The 27438-nt window shown below is 44.5% G+C and overlaps 1 protein-coding gene and 1 pseudogene across 3 annotated transcripts in view; both read right to left on the bottom strand.

Moving 5' to 3' along the window:
* Positions 1–5889: 5889 nt before the first annotated feature.
* On the bottom strand, positions 5890–6007 carry LOC148505702 (5S ribosomal RNA; annotated as a pseudogene).
* A 2795-nt stretch (positions 6008–8802) lies between these two features.
* TM2D1 (TM2 domain containing 1) overlaps positions 8803–27438 on the bottom strand; it is a 34435-nt gene continuing 15799 nt past the window's right edge. The window contains exons 4-7 of one of the 3 annotated variants that reach the window (XM_088447823.1): positions 22571–22662; positions 15336–15409; positions 10677–10794; positions 8803–10017 (exon numbers count right to left, since the gene is read on the bottom strand). In XM_088447823.1, the coding sequence (XP_088303949.1) occupies positions 10684–10794; positions 15336–15409; positions 22571–22662 (277 nt within the window). In that variant the 3' untranslated portion in view covers positions 8803–10017; positions 10677–10683. The remainder of the gene's footprint in view (positions 10018–10676; positions 10795–15335; positions 15410–22570; positions 22663–27438) is intronic. The other 2 variants (XM_088447824.1, XM_088447825.1) reach the window with 2 other exon arrangements.

Below are 27438 nucleotides of genomic sequence, written 5' to 3'. Positions count from 1 at the left end.
CAAACACAGAAAATATTTTTTATTTTGTTTGGAGTGTCCTTTGGGGGTTACAGCACCCTTTAACAGACAAGCCAGCCGGCCCTTTACTTATGACACAGGCGCACGCTTGGCACTACTTTGTTGATGCACATGCGGCTACTGCGCACACAATTCACAAAACACAGAAAATATATTATTTTTTTTGCACTTGGGGGGAGCACCCCTGATGGACAGAGCACCCCCTGGACAACACTACAGCACCCCTTTAGGACTGGGACACTGCACAGGACTTTGGAGTGGACCCAGCCCCTATGGACAACTGACTGCACAACACAGTCCAGCCAGCCCCTATGGACTTTGGAGGAGTGGACACACAGCCCCTATGGACAACTGACTTCACAACACAGTCCAGCCAGCCCCTATGGACTTTGGAGGAGTGGACACAGCCCCTATGGACAACAGCAGCACAACACTACACTGCACTACACTACACAGCCCAGCCAGCCCTAACTCCGACCCTCCCTCTTCACTGTCCACAGCCGAGTGAGAAAATGGCGCCGACGCGGGTACCTTATGTAGGATCCAAAACCCGCGAGACCTGGAAGGCGGGATGATGTTTTGCCTCGATTTCAGATCCGAGTCAGGCGGGAAAAGTCAAGCCTGACTCGGATCGGCCTCGGATCGGGGGGTTCGGATTTCAGAAATCCGAACCCGCTCACCCCTAGAATAAACATTTTCAGGTAGAATACATTTTAGTGCATACAATCTTAGATTAGATCTATTGACTATGTTTTATAGATGTAAGTCATATTATTCATTTACTAGACTTGCCTGTTCATTTGCCAGTATTGTGCGTTCATTCACTGGTAATTTCTACACCTCTCCTGTATTTTTTGGTTGTTAAAATTCTAACTATTCCATAAAATGTTTAAACCAAAAAATCTATTTAAAAAGTGTACATAGTAATAATGATGGCGGGTGTCTGAAAATAGTTTTTATGTTGTATCTTCTTACATACACCATCCACCTTAAATATGAGAATTCCCTAAACCGTTCAGTCACTGGATGATTCACCTTAAACCAATTTTTTATTTTACTTTTCAGATATGAAAATGGTAACACCAATGACCAGTATGGAAATTCATGTATTAATATTAATGCTCAGGTAAATGCATTTTGCTGTGTGTGGTGTCGACTATATGAGTCTGGCAAGATATATGTGGTTAATATTTCATTGTTCTTGGCCTCACTTAATGATTAAAATAAATATTACATATATATATATATATCTCAATTTGTAAGAACAATAATTTGGTACTTGCTCCAAGTTTGAGATATAAAACTATAGTATTTGTCATCATGAAGCATTTGCATACACTGCTGGAAATGAAGCAGAGGTAAAATGCAGCAGCTCCAATTTCAGTTCCAAATTGCATTGAGCTCTCCGATAGCCGATTGTGGCTTGTTACATAGCTTGAGCAGCGCCACCAGGGGAGCTTGTTCCCCAGGTCTGTTCTGCATCAATGCACCACTCCCAGAGATTGGAAATGGAGACATTTAAAGGAAGGGGAACAAAAAACCTAAAATTACATTCAACATTCCTTTTTTCAAATGGTAAAAAAAATAAATCATTGTGTTTAATGTTCTATACTAAAGCAATCCAAACTTGCTGAGTCCGCTGTTCAACAGAGACCTGTAGATGTCGCCAGCGACTAAAAACGGTTCATAGATAGCAGTATATGGTGCGGAAAAATTTCTACAAAGGCAAATATCTCTAATGTAAGGTATGACAACCTAAACACCCTTTATATTAAAAAAAATAAATAAATACTAATACACATATAAACAATCAAGCAGGGCAAAGAAAAAACAGGATTTTTGTACTTACCGATAAATCCCTTTCTCCGATTCCACAGGGGACACTGGAGTTCAAGATAGTGGGGTATAGACGGTGGTAGAGCAGAGCCTGGCACTTTAAATAATCTAGAAGTGTGACTGGCTCCTCCCCCTCTATGCCCCATCAGCCCCAGTTTAAGAACTGAGCCAGAGAGGAGACGGAGGATAGAACCATAGAAGTAACCAAACAAAACAGCAGGTACGCAGCGCTGGGCGGGCGTCCAGTGTTCCCTGTGGAATCGGAGAAAGGGATTTATCGGTAAGTACCAAAATTCTGTTTTCTTCTTCATCCACTAGGGACACTGGAGTTCAAGACAGTGGGGACGTCCCAAAGCCAACCTCTTGGGTGGGAAGCGTGGAGAACTTGCTGACCCCTTGGCCAAACCAAAACAGGGACCGCCAAGAACCATAGGCCCAGCGGAAGCTGAGGATTAAGTGTCGTAGAGAACAGGAGACAAACACCACTCCTCGCTAAACAGTCATAGAAACTTCCATAACGTACAGGTTAAGTCAAAAGGAACAGAACGGCTGGCGAGAGAACAAAGACAGTTGAGAAACGTCAGAACCAGTAATCTCAACTGAAATAGACCAAACCGGACCTTTGGTAGCTGAGAGCCCCAACAAGAATCCATAGAAGGGCCGTAAACGAGAACAAACTCGAGAAACCGTACTAGAGGCTAAACAGGAAACTGCAACAGGTGCAGACAGCAGAATCCCAGCACAGCTGGACATAATCGTATATACAGAAGTATAACAATATCAATATACAGAGCTAAACTTGTCCACAGACTCCTAACAGAGTATGCAGGGAGTCAAAGGACTAGACCGAACAGTCGCCCTGAACCATCCTTGAGGTCCAACTACAACAAAGTTGTTAACCAGCGGAAGGGTTAGGCCATAGAAGTCTCCAAAGAGTGGAGATCCCACTGGGCATGAGCCCTAGGCGAAATAGAGATTATTGAGACTACAAGACCCTTCAGAGGGTCAGACAGCAGTACATCCCATTCTGAAAACAGGGATAAGACAGCAACTGAAATGCTGCCGCTACAAAGAAAACAACTTCCAACATGATGGAAGTGCCTAGTCAGTACCAACTGCTGGCCCGAACCCTACCAGTAAAAGAGCACGAATGCAACAGTCAACCAGGAAGAGCTACCAATATAGGGAAGCATCCAGTCAGCAAGGCTAGAGCACTAGGACAACCATGAAGGTACCCGTCAGGTACCTGTCAGTGTGATCAAATAACAGATATAGAACAGAAAACCCAACCAGGCCCCCTGCGTGGAACATAGTGACTGTTACACATCTATGTAAAGACGTGTACTAGCCCATAGGTGCGCTACGGTCCATAACCCCAACAGATTCTAGTAGATAGTGTCACTAATCCAATGTTGTAACTATGCACCCACACACCAGGAAAACTCTAAAGTGTAGAGCCAACTGATTAAAAGAGTGGATGGCTGCTAGGACAGCAGCTAGGGTGCATAAGGGAGAATAACACTATGTATGTCAGGTTGCATGAAAAATGAGCATCTTCCTAGGAATCAGTGAGGTATGCTCTTACCTGTGAGCGACCAGAAGCCCTCTGGACGCTATGTAGAATGTCACTGACCTTTACCATCACACAGCAACCTGCCACGTTAGGAATAGAGAGTAGCTTCAGTGGGCCAAGACCAATTGCTCTACAGCACGGACATCCATCTGGAGATGTGCAGTATAAAATACTGTGGAAACTAGCAAAATGTTAGTGGAGACAAGAAAGTCGTAGAACAGGACTCTATACTTGAGCCTGTTCCATAAGGGATGTGTATCTGTATAGTCGTGTTAGATTATACATATACCCCTAAAACGGTCTGCTAGTGTAAGTACCCTTACATAAATATTTATAATGGTGAAGTGCGTATTATGCCCACCAATCTAATACCACCCAGGCATGACACTACTTATATCGGCAGGTGGCTCTAGGCCTTCATGATAAGTGTACACAAGGGCCCCTTTGAGACTAATTTTATTGAGATATGCGACAATAATATGGAGTACCAGAATTGATATTGAAAAGCGTACCTGTACTTAAGGGTACCTGTACTTAGACATAGAACGCGTTTGTCATCCCAAGTATTCATACAAGGAACGCATTTGTCATCCCAAGTATTCATACAAGGAATGGGTGTCTAATAAGTTTGCTACCAAGTGCACCATTGTAAATAATAATAGGTCCTCCGAACGGGGCGCTGTAGATAAAGACTGACGGGAACCGAACTATAACCCCAGGAGGGTGTAAGTATGTATCTTTATATACATGTGTGGACATACAAGAAGGCCCCAGGACATATATAGGGTCCATACTGGAAGCAATGCCTAAGACTATCACTATGTAAGCCGCATCACATGACTAGTTTATAGAGCACCATATAATATGTATGGATCTAGCCTACAGCTTCTGGTAAGCCCAGGCGGCATTCGCATGCTTGGAATTATAGGTAAACCTAATGATTGTGGAAGTATAGGCATACCTACACACATACATAAATATATATATGAATATATACACACACACAACTCAAACCCCAGGGAGAGATAGTGTAAAGCGGAGTTATTGTACCAACTACCGCATCAGGAGAGCCAGCCTCCAATCGCAGCCTTCTATCAATATGCTAGGTATCAGACATAAAACTGATAAGAACAAATCCTACCTCTGCTTATGGTAAGGCTAAGAAGCGATATCCACATATGGATACACGTACCTCATACAAACACACATATATATATATTATGGTTTTTCGATCCTGGGACCCTTCTGTTACTGGTGTACTCGCCTTATCAGGTGAGCCATTTTATCTCCAGATGAACCCGTTTTGAAGTGGGAATCAAAAAGACGACCTCAATGCTGTGAGGCAGTAATGCCACCGCAGTAGCCGTGCGTCACTAACTTCTTCTTGTATGTGCCACCGAATAGAGCACAGAAGATATAAATCTATATAGATGCACATGTGCATACCCTCTAAGGTAAGCACAGAAAGCTGGTGAAAAAGGTTTTAAGATCAGCCTATAATGTAGTATATGGGTTTCCACATATATGCATGGGAAGAGTACTGCCCCTCTCAAAGGTAAGCCAATGTGAGGCATAAGCCTGGGGAAGGGACGCAAAAAGGGACGCAAAAAAGAGCTAACCCTGAGTGAAGGGTATGCTATAACCATAAGTGCTAACCGCAGTTCCAGAACAGCGGCTAATACTATACATTTAGGCAAGGTAGCTAGTATACCATGAGGAAGCTCAGACTTTAGATGAAGCTAGGCACCCTTTGTGATAGATGCGGTGAGGCAGTTCCAAGGGGAAGTCTGACAGGGGGTAATAGCAGGCGCTGCAATTGGCGGGACTGTGTCTCGTCAGCACAGTGCTACTAGCCGGGATGTGCACCAGCTTAATAACTGGCCCCTCTCAGAACCTCATAACGCGGTGTTATAATTCAAAAATAAAGGGGATTGGGCTAGTTCCCATTCTGCTAGCAAACCAGCCATCACTAAACTCCTGTCATGCAGTGACAGGCATCTCTACCGTTTGCGCTGATACACTCCCAGCGTGGGAGGGGGAGGTCGTAGGAGACCCACGCTAAAGCACTCCCTGCTGCAGGTAGTGCATTAAGCTATACTACTTGGGTGCAGGAGATGACAGTAATATTTCTAAATGAGAACATGAGCAATAATTAAGAGCCATGAAATGAACGGAGCCCAAGGACAAAATTCACCCCAGCCTCTATATGTTCTATAACTACTGTCCTTAGAAGGGAAGCAGGAGCGCTGCAATACCGCTCTGAGTGTGCGAAGTGTTACACTCCAGTCAGCACAGCGCTGCTAGCCCCGTTAATAGAACTGCATAAAGTGGAGTAGTTGTAAATCCGGTTTGTGCCAGGAAAACGGGGGAGCATTCAAGGCTCCTGATGCAAAACCCCTCATTAACTGAACATCTCTCCTGCTAGACCGGAGAGGGTTCATGGGAGCACTGATGTTGTTATAGGCCTACAGTTCCCGGTATTCCCAGGCGGTCTCTATCCAAGTACTAACCAGGCCTGACCCTGCTTAGCTTCCGAGATCAGACAAGATCGGGCATGTTCAGGGTGGTGTGGCCATAGGCTGCTATGGCAGGGCGTGACGGTCATACAGCGCTACATTGGGGAGCTGCATTTGGTATAACGTTAAGGCTATTAGCCCTATGCTATAGACTAGCCAATAGGGAAGCCTGCTCAGCCCCGCCAGGAGCTGCGGGATGCAGCGTCTCCTCCTGAGTTTAGATGAGAGCTGCTAATAGCTAAGGCAGTGCTGCAAGCACAGGGAGTACACACAAACTCCACACGGCAAGGGCCGCGGTGGGACCTGAGCCCACAACGTCGGCGCTGAAAGGCAGTCATGCCAACCATTATCTGTGTTATAGCGCAATGATAGCAGAACCGCGCTGCTCTATGTCCAGCAGGTCTGCTGTAGCTTTGACTGTGCCTCAGCTGCGTATACTAGCTTGCCTTCTGAAAAGGCAGACGCAGCGCTCCTGTTATGGAGAATGGCGGGCCCCCGCGCGGTGCTTAAGATGATTCTTTGCACTTGCTGCCTGGGGCATAGGCTGTACTGTGGAATACAGGGCAAGAGGGTGTGCGGTGCAATGGAGACTCTCCCACTATCATCGCACCACTCCCCTAACCAGAGACCTGGTTAGGGGAGCCGTGGTTCTGTAATCAGCGGTGCAGCGTCTCCTCCTGTAACAAGAGGAGGGACAATGCTGGTACAGACAGGCGCGCTGTAGCGGCGTATAACGGGCGCGCGGGAGATCAACCCGGCGCCGGTGTTCTTTGTAAGCACTGTCGCGGTGATTACAGACAGCCACTGAGCGGCTCTGTTAGTGCGCTGAAGCGGTGTCCAAGTGCCCCCGTCAATGCCGTCGCAGGAGCTTCTACATTACAAGCTCCAGCGCGGCTACAATTATTAGCTTGCACATTTAGCGCGCCTACCGCAGCTACACTTTCTGTTCCCCATCTGGGGAGGAGGACCCGGACTGCGGCCTGACCTTGCTGCAGAGCCCGCCTTAACGCTGAGCCACAGAAGCTCAGTTACAAATGGCACCGCTGAAATGGCAGGCATCAACAGTGACCGCTAGCGGCATGTCACTGAGCCCAGCTAACGTCCACTGCTCCTGCTAATCAGGAGCAGTGGCCAACCTTACGGACTGCTGCGGCCGGGATGCTGGGCTGAGGGGGCGGCGTGGAACCCGGACACATGCCGGTGTCAGTGGCGGGTCCTCGCAGGGTCGGATGACTCCAGTATGTGTGCCCCTCCTTAGGGTCACCGGACACAGGCTGCAGTAACCGTGTGGTGCCCTTCCCGGCGGCTCCCACAAAGCAGGCAAACTGCCACAGTAAGCAGTCTGTCTGTCCTCAGTGCTTGTAATAATAGCTAAAAATCTAATTATATGAGAAAGGCTGGAGACAGCCTGATGTGCGACCGGCTCTCTCGGGCATATACTAAGAACTGGGGCTGATCGGGCATAGAGGGGGAGGAGCCAGTCACACGTCTAGATTATTTAAAGTGCCAGGCTCTGCTCTACCACCGTCTATACCCCACTGTCTTGAACTCCAGTGTCCCCTAGTGGATGAAGGAGAAAGCCGATTATGATTTAACCAATAATAATAAAAAAATATTTACAGTGCAATGTCACAACGTATCGCGCTAGAACAAATTATGTGAATGTGCGGAAACAGATAGAATACAACTGATCTTACATAACAAGTGCACTGCGTCCTCTGATCTCACTGGTCAGTCTAGTGATTTATCATTTGCCCGAGGTCATTTCCTTTATACCTAGAAGCAGTAAATGACACATAGGCAGCACAGATGGTGTAATGGTTAGCATTACTGCCTCACATCACTGAGGTCATGGGTTCGATTCCCACCACGGCCTACCTGTGTGGAGTTTGTATATTCTCCCTGTGCTTGTGTGGGTTTCCTCCTGGTACTCCGGTTTCCTCCCACACTCCAAAAATATACTGGTAGGTTAATTGGCTCCTAACACAAATTAACTCTAGTGTGTAATTGTGTGCGCATATGATAGAGAATATAGATTGTAAGCTCCACTAGTGCAGGGACCGATGTGAATGACCAAATATTCTCTGTAAAGCGTTGCGGAATATGTGTGCGCTATATAAATAACTGGTAATAATAATAAGTAGATCCTGGCATAGGGTTAGGCAACGTTCTCCTCTTTGAGTGACAGACGTTCTTAATTATAAACCAAAAAAAGTTTCTGAATTGCCGCCATGATATAAATCACATACAAAACACAAAATTAATAGATGGATGCTAAAAATGTAAGTGGCTTCCTTTTTGGAAGCTAGTTTGCTCCAGGTAGGTTGCGTGTAGTCTGGAGATGAAGACCTGCTTCCGAATTTGAACTGTCACCTGACTTGTTAGCAGGACGAACTGTGGCAGGGTTCACCCACCAGATGGCAAAGGCTTTGTTGGTTATGCAGGCCACGTTTAGATTCTTTGGTTTTGGGAGGGTATAGTGCTCCATATAGGCCCCTCTGTGAGGGAAGGAGGTGGAAGATGGGGTGTGTGTGTGTGTGTGTGTGGGGGGGGGGGGGGCGCAGTGCATCAAGTAGGAGAGGGAGAGACCCCACAAGTGTAGCCTTGTGGTGCCAGTGCTTGCATACCACTTACCCTGGCACACGTGCTGCAGAAAGGCCAACCTCTAAAGTCACTGCATGGTAACAATATAACCACACAAGACGACAACTTGTGTCAAGAAGCGGTATGTGGATTATGGGGCGTAGACAAAAACAATGGCATTCTATTGGAAAATGTGCAACGGAACTATACCAGACTGCATTTTTTTTATACTCTCAGCCCTCATTGGTGTTAACAGGACATTTTACTGACATCCCACAGTGTAGAAATATTTATTGTATATTAAAAAAAAAAAGTTGACACATAATGGAGCATGCACACGGTCAGATTTGTCAGATGAACGATTTGAACGATTTTACCAACGATTTGAACGATTTTTGACTTCATTAAAATGAATGGAATCGTCCAAGTCTGACTGCAAACACATCAGATGTCAGATATCGTTATCTGACCATCGGGAACGCGCATCGTTCATCGTTCAGACATGTCAGATATGTCAGATTTTCCTTCAGATATGAACGAATGAACGATTTTTAAATCGTTATCGTTCAGATCTGAAGGAAAAATCTGACCGTGTGTATGCACCATAACATTCACATTAGTATGTACAACACAAAGAAACGTGCCAGGATTCCAGGAATTACAATCTGTTGATGAGAGTTCTCGCCCAACCCAAACTGACAGCGGGCACCAGTCGCAGACTATTGGTACTAAATAACAGAGCGTAAAGGGGAAGGAAAGTTACAGGTGACCGTCTGTATACATATTTCAGAGCTGCAAAACAATTCTTGCACGTTCTGGATCAATACAATGTTCTCTTGAAATCTAATGGTGGAAAATAATTTAGCTGCAGTAACACAAATAGTCCAAAACCTAATTCATTCCTTATGTTTCAGAGTCGTGGCTCTTGGCAGATACTGATAACACTATGATAGATTAAAAGCAATGTTCTGTTCTGAGTCTTGTAAGCACAAAAAGAACTATATTTACTTCTCAGAACACTGCTTTATGCGTTTGGCTCGGCCAAGGTTAGTGGCGTTGGAAGAGACAGGCAATCCGTTCAAACAATTGTATTGATGCCCAGTCGAAAAAACAATGGTAGACTGCTGTGGAGTCCAGGTGGGAGTGAATTAAAAATAAACAAACAAAAAACAAAAATAAATTACAATTATATGGAAAAATAAATATTACTGTACAAGCCCCTGCCACCCAATGCACAAAAACATTCTGTTTAGCTAAACCAACTTATGTCGGTGCTGGCAGAAAGGAAAAACTGACTGGGACTTTGGTCATTTCTTGGAAAACTTTTCATTTAGTGCTCACTCCTTGAAAAACTTGACAGTTTTTGTATTTTTCCTTTTTTTTCCCCCAGCAATGCCATCGGACCCATCTCGAGGAAACCGGTGTTTGATACCAAAACAAACGTTTTCCGCATCCTTCTGTGAAAAAGTGATCTTCAGATTAAGGACATTTCTGAAATTCCGAGCAAAACATTAAAACTCAACAATATCTTTAAAACAATCATACAAACATTTTATATGACGTTTGTCTCATATTTGCTGGTGTTTTGCCTAAACGTCCACTTTTACAAAAATAATAGAACATTTTTTACAAGCTATAATATAATGGGAAACTCACTGGTTAGGTACAGTCTCTAATTGAGTGTATCTAACTGTACCTACTCCTTCGATGTTTGCAAATGGTTACCATAGAAAAACACTTGACCCATAAATGGTTGACTACACTGTTTGAGTAGGGAGTGATGTCACAAAAATGACGTAGTGGTAGTAGGTCATGTACGCCCATTGGTCCTACGGAAACCATTTGAAAACAGTGATCTAGAAGTCACTGTTTGAAACATTCTATTAGAAAACATCTAAACAAAAACTTTTTTGAATTAGTGTATTAATTCCCATCAGTCTTTTATTTCATTATCTTTAGTAAATATATTTATATAGTTGACATATTTTTATACACATACTGCTGTTGCCCAGTTTTAAAAGAGACATTTTATGCTGCAAGTAGGGCCGGCCCTGTTTATGGAGTACGTGTCATCAAATAGGCTGATCAATGGCCGCAATGGCCATTTAATTCTGCTGTCAACTACCCTCCTCGCATGAAAGTGAACTTACCGGCAGATTATGGGTATAACTGCGACTCTCTGAATGTCTCGTTATTGATGCTCAGATGGACAAGCCTAGCTCCATAATAGTCAATGATGTAGCTGGATCCATCAGATGGTCCGACAATCTTTAAGAGACAGAAAGTGAGAGAGAAAAAAAAAAAAAATCAGCATAATGGTAATTTGTGGCCGTGGGGCAGAAACTGGAATTCCTTTAAGGAAGATTCACAACAAAGTTAATGCTTGGCACTTCCACTTCTATTCGATCCTCTCTTGAATTTCCTCTCCCATGATGCTTTGCCAGCAGGTCAGTAGCTAACTAAACGCTGACAAGGGTAGTGTCACAGAAGATGGCTATCATGTGACAGGGCTCTGGAGTGGGAAAGGTTAATCCCTATTTTTCTATAGAATCTGTGTGGCCCAGACTATTCCCAGCACTCTGTAGTGTAGACAAACACGACTGTATGCGCCACTCTTGGACGCTCTACAGAGAATTTGGCTTCTGACCACAGGAATACATTTAAATGCCAGCATAACCATCTTATTTAACACACAATTAATGCAGAGTCCTGGAACCTGCTATTATCTCCTTAGTGAAACTAAATCTCTGCCGTTGGGGCTTCCTTGTGAGGTTTGTGCAGGAGCACTTTCTCTACGTCTTGGAACGGAGTTCTGGGATCGTGGCCCAAAAGGCACAATTTCAGAGGCAATATTTATGTTAATTTAAATTACATAGACATTAACTTCTGCCAGTTTTTTTTATTCCTTATAACAATACAATATCACATTTTCCACTTCCCTAGCATTATTATTTTAAAAGGGCCGTTAAACTTAACATATAAGATAGATTGTATGAAAAGACTATTAACCCCACTCACAAATACATACGTAAATTTCAGGAGCTCAACAGACGATACTTCAGTTAAAATTCTGATTTGGGGGAGGTTTTCTTTCCTATGTAGAGCAGGCTTCCTGTTTTTAAGTCTATTCAAGTAAATATAACTATAAAAGACAAACCAAATCAAGTTCTGTCAATGTGTGTAAACTTTGATGTAAACAATTGTGAATGACTATCAGGATTGGCTCTGTTTCCTATATTAGCCATCAGGACCGGTTGTTTCATCTAGGAACCACAACTATCAGGGTTCCACTGACCGGTGATTCCAAAAGAGGCATTTTGCAGCCTGCACTGTATCTGAAAGTCAGGGGGACCAGACAAATATTTTCGGGTTCCCTGTGACCATACTTGGGGTCTGGTTGTGAAACGATGACTGTAAATACATGACATGAATACATTTTCGGTTTACTGATAAGACTTTGTAGTGCTCAGTAATTCTCCAGGAAGTTCAATGCCCGTCTAACTGAGCAGACGCGACGATAAAGAATTACACCACAGACATATCTGCGGATTTTCATGCTGGAATTTGCATTGCAAAATTATGACATTTAACAAAAATAAAATAAGAGCAGCGAAACAGCTGGGGAAGATGACCAAAGTGTCCATAGGATGCATCAGTGCAACACAAAGCTCCTTTCATAGTGGATTAGATAATGTATAGTCCGCCATCTCACAGACTACACATTTCTTGCACTGTGTTCTGAGTCTATTATAAATTATTGTTTATTTCCTATATATTTTACTGATTTTAATGGACGACACTGCGAAAACTGCAATTGCGCAGATAGACTTTTTAGTTACGGTAAACCCACAGTATATTGTGACAAATGAGGTAACATATTCCATATACTCCGTGTTGACCTGGAAGTCTTCATGAAAGAAGCTTCACACCTGTTTTTTTTTTACACTGTCCAGGGCACGATTAGTACCACACATGAACAGGGATGTTAATGAGACATTTCTTCATCCTTCTAGTCCCGGCCTGCATTAGGGCAGACTATTTTGACCACCTAGGATTTAATAAACTGGACCTGTCATACTCACAGTGGAGGCAGCCATGTTGTGGGGGTAAACACAAATTCACCAGCATCTTACTAACCTCAATAAAAGCACAATAACCTGCAGTTTATAATGGTTCAGTCTACAAAATGGCTGCCCTACTGATTGTATGTGACTGGTCCACGTTAAATACATCTAATTTGTACACCTATAACATGCAGCTGCAAAAATACTTGAATACTTTATCCATTTCCAGCAACTAAAGCATATTGTTCAAAGCTGAAAGGCAAAGATCACACATGAAAAGGAACGCTACATATAAGACACGGGTTAGGGTATATAAAACAGCTGTTGGTAACCTCTACAAGGATATATATATATATATGGCGGTGGGTATTATCCTACAAACAGGTGACGTTCTGTTACTAATCCTGCTGAAGGGCACTGCAATGCTCAGCTAACGGATGAGAACACAGATATTATACAGTATATCTGAATGACCCGTCAAGGTGTTGGAATATATACAGTATCTGTGCCAGTTATTTAGATTTTTGTTCGTATAAAGGCTACTCCTAGCCACAATGGCCAGAAAGTCTCATCAGGATGCTGACTGCGGCACGTGTCTTTTAAAATGTTTAGATATTACCGTACACAGGCACAAAACCAAAAGGAGGAGAACTTTCTGAAAAGTCACTCGGTCACTGTGCAACCGCGAGAGGATGCGGTCATAATGTCATTATTTACAATGTCGACACTGAATATGTCGGCATTTGCAGATTGTTGACATGTCCACAATATCGATGTGTGAAATGTCGACATCCTGCACGGACCGGAAGGGAGACAGATAGGCTGCAGAAGCCAAGGGTTAGGCTACGGGAGGGGAGGGTTAGGGTTCGGCTGCGACAATGGAGGGTTAGGCACTAGTGACTAGGGGGAGGGTTAGACTATAGTAGGGGAGGTCAGGTTGAGGAGAGTGTTAGGATTAGGCTGTGGGAGGAGAGGGTTAGGGTTAGGCACTAGGGGGAGGGTTCATTTTGGGCTGCAGCAGTGTAAGGTGTTATGATTAGGCTACAGTAGGGGAGGGTTAGGGTTAGGCACTAGGGGAAAGGTTAGGGGTGGCAATACCCACTGCTGGAAGCGCTGCTGGACCCTCCAGAAGTTGTCAAGATATCTCTCGCAGTACCAGGTAAGTCACCACTGGTAATCTTTTGTCGACATTCTAATCATGTCGACATTTAGTTTCGACATGATGAATGTCGACGTGGTCAAAGTCAACATTACGGCTATGTTGTCATTCTCATGCCGATATTATGAATGTTGACACAAAATACTAGTGTTCATGAAGGCCAATATACCTATACTATACACATTACACAATTAGATCTACACCGGTGTTTCCACCTTAACCGATCTGTGGTTTCAGGAGAATTAACGCCTCATTAACCCCATCAAGACAGAAAGTGACTTAAACATCAAATCAGACCCATTTCCATGGTTTAGGGACAGATAAGGATTTGCTTTGGGAACAACAACAATAAAAAAAAAAAAAAAATGACATTTACAACTGTGAATGGCTCCTATACTGGACAGTTCCAAATAAGCCATGTAGGTTTTACATTCAGGTGTCCCTTCCTGTGGTCTTCTGGAATTTTGCAGGTCAAAACTCAGGTCTTATGTGCCTTGGGCTCATTGGCAGAAGTGACCCACAGCATGCTAAGCCGCTGGTACTCCAAGCTCCAAGAGTTACATTGTTTACATACTTCTGCTTGCTCCACTGGCATTATATATAGGGGGAAATGAAATAGTTCTATCACGTCCGATCTCAGGTCCAAAGTGACGGGAGATCGGGAATGGCAATAATCAAATGCAAGAGTGCCAGGTTTTAGGCAATTTTGCAGCAGCATTTAAAACGGTAATATTGTTCTTAAAGGCAAAAGCCATGTTCGTTTTTACCTTTAAAAAAATAAATAAATAAGACTATCGCCGCTTTAAATCTTGCTCCAAATTAGCCGATAAAACAAAACTTTTGCCAACTCGCACCATGTTATCCTTGACCCTAGGGCAGTGATTCCCAACCTCGGTCCTCAAGGCACACTAACAGTCCTGGTTTTAGTGATATCCATGCTTGAGCACAGATGGTTAAATCAAAATAACTGAGGTATTAATTAAGTCACCTGTGCTCAAGTAGGGCTATCCTTAAAACCTGGACTGTTAGTGTGCCTTGAGGACCGTGGTTGGGAACCCCTGCCCTAGGGTGTTGAAATACTTTATCATATTTATAATTATTATATTTTCATAGGTATTTCTTTTGTATTTTATATTTTTTTTGCTTACATTTTATTGTGGGGTAAGGGGGCACTATTAGTTAAAAGAAGGGCCGTATTCACAGGAGTGCCCGTGAATTGTAGTACAAAGGAGAGGACGGAGCCGCAGACCTGTCAAATTAATTTTTATTCAGTCGGCGAAGTAGCATGGCTGTAGGGGAGGGACATAATTCATATGAATGAAGATCACTTTTATAGTATGACGGACAGATAACCTTGAAATACGCTGAGACCACATCACGTAGAGGATTTTCTATTGTAAGGATTACTTACAAGCATAGGGTTATCCAGACACCGGAGCTGTGACAGCAATCTATTAAAGTAACTTACACTTAATATAACAAATCACTTTGGTGTTCATCCTACTTCTCGGGGATATTTGCATTAAATCGACAAGCTCAATGCACCAAAACAATGTCATTCTTACTGCACTGTGCAGGGAACTCACCTGTATGGAGATCAGGATAAAGTCAATGAGACTTCCGATGCCGCAGAAACCGACCGTGCAAAACTTCAGCATTCCTGGGAGGATGGGAAAATAATCCGATTACATTGGTTTCTCCGCTTGTCTCTAGTCTGCAGTGCTTGTGCCAGAGTTCACATGATCTTATAAATGGGACTGGTGAACACGGAGCTTTCATTTACAGAATTAAAGTTCTTAGAATTATACTGAATGCATAAATATAAAAAGGGTCACTAAAAATGTTAATGTATGCAAAATAAGTGCTAGAATCTTCAAAACGAAAACAGGCCAATGAGAAATAAAAATGATGGAGGTGGATTATTATTATATATCGGGTATAACCGAGGAGGTGGGAGACAGCCATGTGGCGATGTAGAAGGAAGACAGCCTCCAGTACAGGACAGACTGGGATTTGTTACAAGGACATGGTAACAGTTACGCCATCACATTAAATGGAGCGTAACTGGTGAAAACAAAAAGCAGCGACACAGTAAAATACTGAGGGGAGGTATGTAACAAGGGATGAAGGCGGAATGGGTATGTAATGCCGTCTGTTGGAACGCCTCCTGTCAAAATACCGACAGCGGCATACTGATGGTTGGTATCCCGACAGGTCGAGCAAGTATACTTTCCCTCCCCCATTCTCCCCCTAACCATAACCCTCCCTTCTTGTAGCCTAACCCTCCCCACCCCGCACCATAACCGACCTTTAGTGCCTAAACCTAAGTCTCCCCCTTCGTGCCTAAACCTAAACCTAACCCCCCCCCCCCACAGTGGTGCCTAACCCTCTCCCCTAGGGGTGCCTAACCCTAACCCTCACCCCTAGAGGTGCCTAACCCTAACCAGCCCCCCCCCCCCCAAAACCTAACCCTAATCCCGCTACACTGCCTAAACCTAACACTCTCTTCCCCGTCCCCCCCGAGCGGCTAACAGTAAGGGCGCCCTGGACTTTCCTCGTTCGTACAGCCGTCCTTCTGTGTTCTGGCGTCGGGATTAAGATCGGCGTCGGTATTTTCATGCCTATCTTACGTCGATTGTCGGGATTTAGACCGGCGGCATCGTGGCCACCGGTCACATAAATACATCCCGATGAAGGCATGCGGTGTGAACATTACACAAGCTAGCTTTACGGTCCAATCAACAATCGGCACAATTTTTATACAAGTGTAAGGTCCCGAAATCTGTGCTACACACTATACAATTTAATTACATTTTTGGGACCTTTTGGCCGATTCGATAATCGAAGGCGTTTGTAATAGTTTTTTGCCCGTTTTATCGGCGAGACTCTCATGCCTGCACGCTACACAAGAAAACGGCCCACTCAAACGATTATTGCCAAAAATTGCCCAATAACTGTACTGTGTGTGCCTAGCTACAAGCTTGTGTGCCAAAGGTTAGAATCACTGGGGTCTCAAAAGTACAGTTATTTTTTCATTAGCAAGGTAACATTACAAAGATTTAAACATAGAGTTATAATATTACTAATGTTGTAAACTACTTATTTAAATTTTATTATTCACATATGACTGCAAAGCCCCAATTCAGCAGTCATTACTCCAATTACCAGGAAACAGGCCAGTCTGTTGGAGAGGTTCCAAACCTCGGTCCTAAGGCACCCTAAAGCTGGTCACACATCTAAAGATTATCTGTCCAACCAGCCAACTAGTAGATTGGTTGGAATGAAAATCTGGTAAGGAATGAAATCAGCAATTTGCTCCCAGACGCTAAAAAATGGACCAAAACTGTTGTATGAACAAATAGTTTAGATCAAACATTTAACAAACTTGTCTGAACGACCATTTTCATCTGTTTTCTGGCATTTAGGAGCAAATTGCAGATCATCGTTTACTCCCATTCCTTACCAGATTTTCATTCCAACCAATCAACAAGTTGGCTGGTTGGATGTAAGTTGTTCTAGTGTGTGGCCAGCTTAACAGCCAGGTTTTAAGGATATCCATGCTTAACCACAGGTGACTCAATTAGTACCTCAGTCAATTTGATTTAACCACCTGTGCTCAACCATGGATAGCTCTAAAACCTGAACTGTTGGGGTGCCTTGAGGACCGTGTTTGGGAACCTCTGGTCTATAGTTTCAGATTGCCAAGAAACTGAAGATTTCACACAGACGTGCCCACTGCGGTCTTCAAAAAAAGGGCAAACTGGATCTAACCAGTGTAGAAAAAATGAGTGGAACATCCATTTGCACAACTGGGCAAGAGTATGACTACATCAGAGTCGTCATACAGGTCCTGGGTTGACTACTTCCTTAATTAGGAATAATTAAGGAAGTAGTCCTGCATTGACTATTGCAATAGTCTTCTTATTGGTCTTCCCAAAAACAGGCTCTCCCCACTACAATCCATTTTGAATGCAGCTGCGAGGTTGATCTTTCTCACCAAACGTTCAGTGTCTGCTGATCCACTCTGTCAGTCCCTCCATTGGCTGCCGGTCTTCTACCGTATTCAATTTAAAATACTTACACTCACACATAAAGCTATTAACCAAACCACACCAACATACATCTCTTCACTTATCTCAAAATATCTTCCAACCCGACATCTCCGTTCTGCACAAGATCTGCGTCTGTCATCCCTGCGCATTACTTGTTCCCATGCACGGTTACAGGACTTTTTTCGGGCTGCACCCACCCTGTGGAATGCCCTCCCACGCACAATAAGACTTTCCACTAGTTTCCAAACATTCAAGCGTTCTCTGAGAACTCACCTCTTTAGACAAGCTTATCAGATTCCAGGACCGCCCACCTAACCTTTTATAGCTCCCTATCTAACTCTCTTCTTATAGTAAACACCTATCACATCTTCTCTTTCTTCAATTGAACATCCTCCTAACCCTAGGCCAACTTTCCAGTGTGATTGGATTATACAGCCCACCAAGAATATCTGCAATTGGGCTGGACCAATTTGCAATATGTAGCACCTTTCCTTGTGTATCAACACCTATTTCCCTTTAGATTGTAAGCTTGTGAGCAGGGCCCTCTTACCCTTATGTATGTCATGTATGTATGTCTTTTACCCAGTATAATATTAATCTTGATTCAAATTGTAACGCGCAACGGAATTTGCTGCGCTATATAAGAAACTGTTAATAAATAAATAATTAGTGCAGGCCAAAAACCAGGCATAATTGAAACTGGCAAATAGGAGACAGAGGTTAAAAATGGGCAAAAGAACACAGACTTTGGACGGTGGGTGACTGGAAGAGAGCTTGTGGATGGATAATACTAAAGGTGCCCATCCACTAGCCGATTACACTGTACAATTGCACGATTATGACATCGTAATCGTGCAATCGCTCAGTAATCGGCCGCAAATCGTGCATCCAAATATCAGAAATGACCAGTGATGCGCGCTCCCGCTGATCGTTTCCGACATCAATCATCGGCCGAACATGCAGGCCAATCTGCCGATAACGACAGATTGGCCATGTTCAGGGATGATTGGCGTGCCTACACTGAACGATCAATCGTTCAGTGTAGGCACTGCACCCTGTAGGGGAACGACGGTACGATTACGATGTTGTAATTGTACCATCTTTCCCTGATCTACTAGTGGATGGGCACCTATAGGGGTAAATATAGTAACCTACACGTTGCAGGCATCAGCGAGTTCCCGGCAAGTCTGCCTCATGTTTTAAAAGGGCAATCATTTAAAAAGGCAAAGCCAACCTGGTTTTGCCTTTTTAAATGATTGCCCCTTTAAAACATTGGGTAGACTCGGAGGGAAGTCGCTATGTCTGCATTGAGCAGACTATTATATTTACCCTCAAGTCTGAAGTGTTTGACTGGAAGAGGAGAACACAAGTGAGGCGTAGAGCAAATGAAAGGATGCTGGGAGACCGCCCGATGCCTTTGGCCACACATTGTGAATGGAATGGGGATGGGCTGGTGCTCGTTAGGTGGGAATAATGACCCAGAAGGGTTTCCGCTGTACTTTACAATATCATGCCATCCCATGTAATTGGTGCAAATTTCAGCACATGGCAGGACAATGTTCCGGGTGGGGGGCTTTGGGGCAATCATTGGCAACTCGTGTCACTGTGACCCTGTTAACTGATTTGAGGTTCTGCGCAGTGGGTGGCAGAGCCATGATGGCGCCAAATGCTGGCAAGGATGCTTCTAAGCGATGCCAAAACGCTTTGGTGAAGAGGCAGGGAGCCGGAGTACGGCGTTTGATGACCTGTATGATACATACGCCAGATCCCAAACCTTGCAGTATGAGCTTGACTGTAAGGCCAAGGAGAATGCTCTACAATCCTCTGGGAAAAGCTACAGAAGTCATGGAACGCTGGGGGCCTGCTTCAGAGGTGGGCACTAAAGCATATGTGGCTGCGACTTTTTGCGCAGTTGAGCAGCGATAAAATGCAAATGCTACTTTCAGCCTTCCACTTGTGCACTAGTGTGCACCAGACAGTGCAAGGCCTGAGACGCCCACTTTTAATGCCCATGGCAGGTTGGGTATGATATCCCGGTGTATGAGATGCCGGCGGTTGAAATACCGACACCAGCATCTCGACTGTGCAGAATCCCGACAGAGACAAGTACCCTAAACCGCCCCCCTCCCCACCTCAACCCTAACCCTCCTTTGGTGGTGCCGAACCCAGACCTCCCCCCTGGTGGTGCCGAACCCTAACCTCCCCCTGGTGGTGCCTAACCCTTCCCGCACCTTAAACCTAACCCACCCCCCAGTGGTGCCTAACCCTAACCCACCCTTTCCGCAGCGTAACCCTAACCCTTCCCAGGCGGTGCCCAACTCTAACCAACCCGGGGAGGTTCCTAGACCTAACATTCCCCATCCCTGGGCTAAGTGTAATACCCGCAGCCTTACGTTCGGGATCCTGCATGGTCGGGATGCCGGTATCCTTATATGCTCAGAATTGCGGTGTTGGTATATTGACGTCCAGGATCCCGTCCGCCGGCAATTTAAACGTATCCCCCGGTGGTTCTGAACACTCCACTATCAACGCACCATCGAATCCACCATTGCACCAGCCTATGGCTTGTGCAGGGTCTCCTTCTGAAATTGCTCTAAACATTCACTTCAGGTCACCTCCCAAGAATGCCCATGGTCTTGCGCTGGCAGTTCTAATGCCAGCGATCCCATAGGAGAAAAGCGCGTCTCTGCACATACTCATGGTAATGTATTGGCTTTGAGGACTTCTCGCGCATGCGCACTAGCAAATAATCGCTTAATAAGTTATGACATTGTCAACGTGGTGACCCAAATTTCAAGTCAATTTAATGTTACCTCGATAAAAAATACATCTGACAAAAAAAAAACCCCAAAACATTTCTAGTGATTCCAAACTTTTGCATGTATAGATTTTTTTTTCATTGAAAGAAAATACAAGTTCTGTGTTAGAAGTGCTTGTACAGAAGACCCCGGGCACCAGCGGAGAATAGGTCCACATTAGCAAAAAAAAAATATATATGTTTCCTTGGTGGGAGAGAAGCTGAAATGGCTTTTATGTTAATTTCCCTATTAAAAGAAATTATATATATCTATCAATACATATTATAAAAATATACGTAATACCGGATTGGCTGTGGTTGTAATTCAGGACTTGGAAGGTGTGATCTCACAGCTCGTTAACATAGAACTTGGGCGCCAGGGAAGAAGGAGTATTTACTTGGAAATACACGTGTCCTTGAACGACCTTCTCAGCAGAGTGGAGTGAGATCATAACCCCCCGGACTATGGGACCCTATACTGAGGAAAAACAGCCCGATCCAACAGTGATATCACCTCATTACTATAGGCAGAACATTTCCAGAAAAAACGTTATTAAATTCTATGGCTTTCAGAAACGCGGCCGGGCGACGTTAAGGTTGCACATGGACAATGTTTGTTATGTGAAGGGTTTTTAACTTGTGCTTTCTGAAACCATTTTAGCAAGTAGATGGGATTATTCAGACTAATCCATGTGTAAAGCTTAAAAGGAGGGTTATTCTCAGGGGATCGGTATGAAATACCACCGGACCTATGTCCGGTTCAAATACCGACGTCGGTAGACTGGCAGCAGTGAAGATCTAGACAGCTCCAAAGGAAAGCATTTACTAACCCTACTCCTCCCCCCTAACCCTTCTTTAGGGGTGCCTAACCCTAACCTCCCTCCCTAGTGCCTAACCCTATAAGTGCCTAAACCCCCCATTCCCCGCAGCCTAAACCTAAGTCTCCCGGGGGGCTGCCTAACCCTAAACCCCCTTCCCCTGGCCTAAACCTAACCCTCCCAGGGGGGTGCCTAACCCTAAAACCTAACCCTCCCCCCACCCCTGCGGCTGTCCGCTCCCGGCTAACCTTCGTTCGGTATGCCAGCGTAGGTCTAATGACAGGCGTCGGGATTTCGACACCTGTCATTACCTTGCCGGGATTTGACAGTCGGGAAGCCGGCAGTCGGCATTTCCACCGTCGGCTTCCTGACTGCATCCCCCTCTCAGAGCATAGCATTGACAACATCTTCATCAAGAAGTTTAATCTACATTACTAGTACAACAGAAGCCAGGCGCAGTCCCATACCAGCGTCTTTTATACACAATGTTAAAGGGGAATGCTCACATTTTTTTTTAACAAACCTCATGACTATCATTATTATTAGTAATACTGCTACTAACATCGTCCCACCAAATAGCACAAGTCTGGACGCTCACAGACAACCACTTCATATTTTCCAACAGACTGTCGCTTCTAGGAGAAACCAGTGATGGATAAAGGACGTACACCGAGGGGGCCTCAACCAGCGAGATCGGTGAGGTCACCCGTGGCTGCCCCATCGTTACAGCGGCGGCATCCACCCCACTGGGTGATGCTGGTTAATCATATGATCTCTACCCACTGCAGAGGTCTCAAGGCAATAACAGCGAAGCCGCTGGTGTATTTATAATGGGCACAGGATGTGGCACACACAGGCCCTTGAGTCAAGAGAGGCTGTCACTTATAAAATCATCACCATTTTCATGGAGATATGTGGGTAGGCACACTACCGAAATCACTGGGAAAATGGCGTATACCTGTGGATATGACGTGCATGCGCCATTGGCTCTGGCATAGAGACAGGGTCTACACTGCATGTGCGCCAGGGAGGAAGAGTGGGCGCACAGGGGCAGCACACGGGCGTCCTCCCGTCATATGACGGCCACAGTCATTCACCGATGAAAATGGGATACGGTTTTCCTTTAACTTAAACCATACGATACAGTCACTTACCTAGAGCAGGGTAACCCAGGTAAAATCTATCAGCTCCCAACCATCCAAGGAACAAAGACAGAGCCACAGCCACTTTGTAGGAATAACCATTTCTGCAAGGAAAAGAGAAAATAATTCTGCAATCAGCATAGATTCTTAGCAGGACAGGGAAGTGCGATAGTAACTTTGAGTTTATTCTGTATTGCTGCAGCCTTGCCATGGTACACAGCATCAGACTCGCTCCAATGTCCCTCATTTAATAATTGAATATAACAGCAATACCTGGAGCTGTAGCACTCAAGCAGGTCCATGAGAAATCTTAGGCAGTGGAGGTGCAGGAGCAGCGCCAGTTTCTACCACAACCCGATCTTCTTAAAGCAAAGTACATTTTTCCATATTACGGTGCATCCGGAAAGTATTCACAGCGCTTCACTTTTTCCACATTTTGTTATGTTAAAGCCTTATTCCAAAATGGAATAAAGTCATTTTTGTGCTCAAAATTCTACACACAATGCCCCATAATGACAACGTGCAAAAAGGTTTTTGAGATTTTTGCAAATTTAATTAAAAAAAAAAACACTAAAGAAATCACATGTACATAAGTATTCACAGCCTTTGCTCAATACTTTGTTGATGCACCTTTGGCAACAATTACAGCCTCAAGTCTTTTTGAATATGATGCCACAAGCTTGGCACACCTGTCTTTGGGCTGTTTCATCCGTTCTTCTTTGCAGCACCTCTCAAGCTCCATCAGGTTGGATGGGAAGCGTCGGTGCACAGCCATTTCCAGATCTCTCCAGAGATGTTCAATTGGATTCAAGTCTGGGCTCTGGCTGGGCCACCCAAGGACATTCACAGAGTTGTCCTAAAGCCACTCCTTTGATGTATTGGCTGTGTGCTTAGGGTCGTTGTCCTGCCGAAAGATGAACAGTCGCCCCAGTCTGAGGTCAAGAGCGCTCTGGAGCAGGTTTTCATCCAGGATGTCTCTGTACATTGCTGCATTCATCTTTCCCTCTATCCTGACTAGTCTCCCAGTTCCTGCCGCTGAAAAACATCCCCACAGCATGATGCTGCCACCACCATGCTTCACTGTAGGGATGGTATTGGCCTGGTGATGAGTGGTGTCTGGTTTCCTCCAAACATAACGCCTGGCATTGACGCCAAAGAGTTCAATCTTTTTCTCATCTGACCAGAGAATTTTGTTTCTCATGGTCAGAGTCCTTCAGGTGCATTTTGGCAAACTCCAGGAGGGCTGCAATGTCCTTTTTACTAATAAGTGGCTTCCGTCTGGCCACTCTACCATACAGACTTGATTGGTGGATTGCTGCAGAGATGGTTGACCTTCTGGAAGGTTCTCCTTTCTCCACAGAGGAATGCTGTAGCTCTGACAGAGTGACCATCGGGTTCTTGGTCACCTCCCTGACTAGGGCCCTTCTCCCATGATCGCTCAGTTTAGATGGCCGGCCAACTCTAGGAAGAGTTCTGGTGGTTCCGAACTTCTTCCATTTACGGATGATGGAGGCCACTGTGCTCATTGGGACCTTCCAAGCAGCAGATATTTTTCTGGACCCTTCCCCAGATTTGTGCCTTGAGACAATCCCGTCTCGGAGGTCTACAGACAATTCCTTGGACTTCATGCTTGGTTTGTGCTCTGACATGCACTGTCAAGTGTGGGACCTTATATAGACAGGTGTATGCCTTTCAAAATCATGTCCAAACAACTTGATTTACCACAGGTAGACTCACTCCAATTAAGCTGTAGGAACATCTCAAGGATTATCAGTGGAAACAGGATGCACCAGAGCTCAATTTTAAGCTTCATTGCAAAGGCTGTGAATACTTATGTACATGTGATTTCTTAGTTCTGTTTTTTTCTTTTATTAAATTTGTAAAAATCTCCAAAAAACTTTTTACACGTGTTAATTATGGGGTATTGTGTGTAGAATTTTGAGGACAAAAATTAATTTATTCCATTTTGGAATAAGGTTGTAACATAACAAAATGTGGAAAAAGTGAAGCGCTGTGAATACTTCCCTGATGCACTGTATATGTAAACAAAACAAAGATTCCCTGGGTCTCTTTCAATAAGATGAAAGAGTATCTCCTCCCCCGGAGCAGCGCCAGAAAAGAGGGGAGAAAAGAACTACAGGTTGAGTCTCCCATTTTCAAAATGCTTGGGGACCAGGGAAGTTTAGGATATCGGAATTTTCCGTAGTTTGAAATATTTGCACATTATAATTAAATATCTTGGGGATAGGACCCAAATCTAAACACAGAATGCATTTATGTATTATATACACCTTATACACACAGCCTGCAGGTAATTTTGTACAATATTTTCAAAAATTTTGTGGCTCAAACAAAGTTTGTGTACATACATGAAATTCATTTAGGTTTCATATACACCTTATACACAATGCTTGAAGGTATTTTTATGCAATATTTTTAATTAAGTTGTGTCTTAAACAAAGTTTGTGTACATTAAACCATCAAAAAGCAAAAAGTTTCACTATCTCAGTCATGCTAAAACAATTCCGTAATTCGAAATATTCTGTATTCTTCGGAATATTTGGATATGGGAGACTCAACCTGTAGTGTAATATGTTTACAAATAATTATTTACTTTGTCGTAGGGGTATATTTACTTTGCAGCGGTTTGTCAAAGCCTCCGATCATTGGCAATAGGAAATTATGCTAAACAAGCCCGGTTGAACATTAATTCCCAGGGTTCTTTCCAGAAAATTTTTCCAGCCGGGTGGCATCAAGAAGTAGCCGGGTGGGGGCCTTCGCAATAATAAAATGTTTTAAACCCTTACCTTATAATGATTTAAACTTGAAATAACATTTTATATATTAATTCCCTTCTTATTAGAGGCCCAGTCGTAGGATCTGGTCCTTTTTATACAGCTCCCAGATACTGTCCCCACTTGCAAGTTCCCAAAGTGCCGGGTGGTGCACCCGCAAAAAACAGCCTGGGGAGAACACTGAATTCCGCGTCGATGATCGGCGGCTTTGACAAACCACGGCAAAGCAAATATATCCGTTAATCTCTTAAAGTGTGGTAATCTTCACTCAATAAAACCTCTTTCTACAATCCTGAGCAGATTCTACATCCAATCCTCGCTACTTACTTGTCCAATCTGTGTCTGCTGAAAAATTACATTTGGCTGTGCAGGAAAGGAGATTTATTAATAAGGAATTTAATTAATTATAATGGTGAAGAGAATTAATAACCTGATATTTGGAATGAGACAGAATTTCAAGTTTCCAAATGAAAAATACAATGGCGTGGGTTTCCCCTCACAGAGGCATAACCAGCCCCGGGCTCTTTGGGCTTGCCCTGGTTTAAAAAATACAGGAAACAAACAGTGTAGGGGTCCCCCATTTTGATGAACCAGCACCGGGCTCTTGGAGCTGGCACTGGTTCTAAAAATACAAGGAACAAAACAAGTAGGGGTCCCCTATATTTTCAGAACCAGCACTGGGATCCACTATCAGGGGGGTGATGCCACAGCCAAGAGACACAGTTCCTTGGCCAAAGCATTCATCCCCCTAGTCAACCCAGGCTGGGGATTCCTGGGTAAGTGGGGACCCGTCCAAGTCCTCACCCCCGAGGGGTCCTCACTCTGCGGAGCACCCACTGTGGATGCCGAGATGAAACTCCATTATTAAAAGTGTAATATTGTCTTTTAGAGGTGGAACTACAGGTCCCAGCAAGCCTCCCCCGCATGCTGGTACTTGGAGAACCACAAGTACCAGCAAGCGGGGCATTAAGGTCTCGCTGGTACCTATAGTACCCCTGTAAAAGAAATAGTAAAATATAAACATAACATCGACTGTTTTAATAATTTATTTTGCTGCACCTTCACCTGCGGGACGGTGGCCTTTAAGCTCTTTTTCATGGCCGCCGCCCATCCAGGACTTCACCGGCGTCTTCAGCAGCTCTTCTTCACTCCTCCTCCACCGTCGGACTGAACCCGCTCACTCGTGCTGGCTTCTATAAGCCAGCATAAAGGGGCGGGGCGATGACGCGGCGAGCCGCTCCCATCTTGAATTTAAAAAATGGCGGCGCGATGCCATTTTTCAAATAGGAAGCAGCGCTGTCGCCCGCAAGGTAAGCCTCCTATCCCGTCGGTCGGGAGTCAGATCTCCCGAAGATTGGACAAGTGTGTACCCAGCTTATATCGCAATGCGATGTGACTAGGAAGAGACTCTGCTGATTAATTTGTTATGAGACAAATTATTAGTTATTAGATTATTTGTTATGAGACTTGTGTATCTGTGTGTGCGACGCATTCTGTAAACAGAACTTGATTTGGAAAATAGCTGAATTTTGCATTTTGATTCAGAGACTCAGTCGTACGCAGATATACACATAAGTGTTACATATCACATTAATCAGTACAGTCTCCATGTACGTTCTAGTCGGCAAAAAAGATGCAAAAAAAGACGCCCGGCACTAGCAGAGTCTCACGGAACCGTGGGCGCCAAGGGGGGGCTGTTTGGCACGACGGCAACAAAGATGAGGGAGGACACACCTGTACCAAGAAATGGACTCTGCAACATAGGCGAAATTAAGGGGTGGTCCGGGGGTGCACCGGACCACCCATTAGCTTCCACCGCCGATCCGCCATGTTTTTTAATGTAAGCAATGGTCCCGGTCAGGAAGGCGTTATTGTACTACATTACCAGCGTCTGACTGGGATGACCTGCTTCTTGTTCCCCAGCTCCGCCTCCCCTGCTATGGTACCAATAGGATCAGAGCGCGGCAGTGACGTCATGACGTCGGGCAGCGCATGATCTTGTACAGTGAGGAGCGGAGCAGTGTCCCCCGCCAGCGAGCCGTCTAAATAGATGGCGCACGGAGCCGCCCATGCTTGCCCGCCATC

Source organism: Taudactylus pleione, unplaced genomic scaffold (genome assembly GCF_031769625.1).
Source record: "Taudactylus pleione unplaced genomic scaffold, aTauple2 ptg000442l, whole genome shotgun sequence".
Lineage (NCBI taxonomy): Eukaryota > Metazoa > Chordata > Amphibia > Anura > Myobatrachidae > Taudactylus > Taudactylus pleione.
This window is presented reverse-complemented; position numbering and strand designations above follow the sequence as displayed.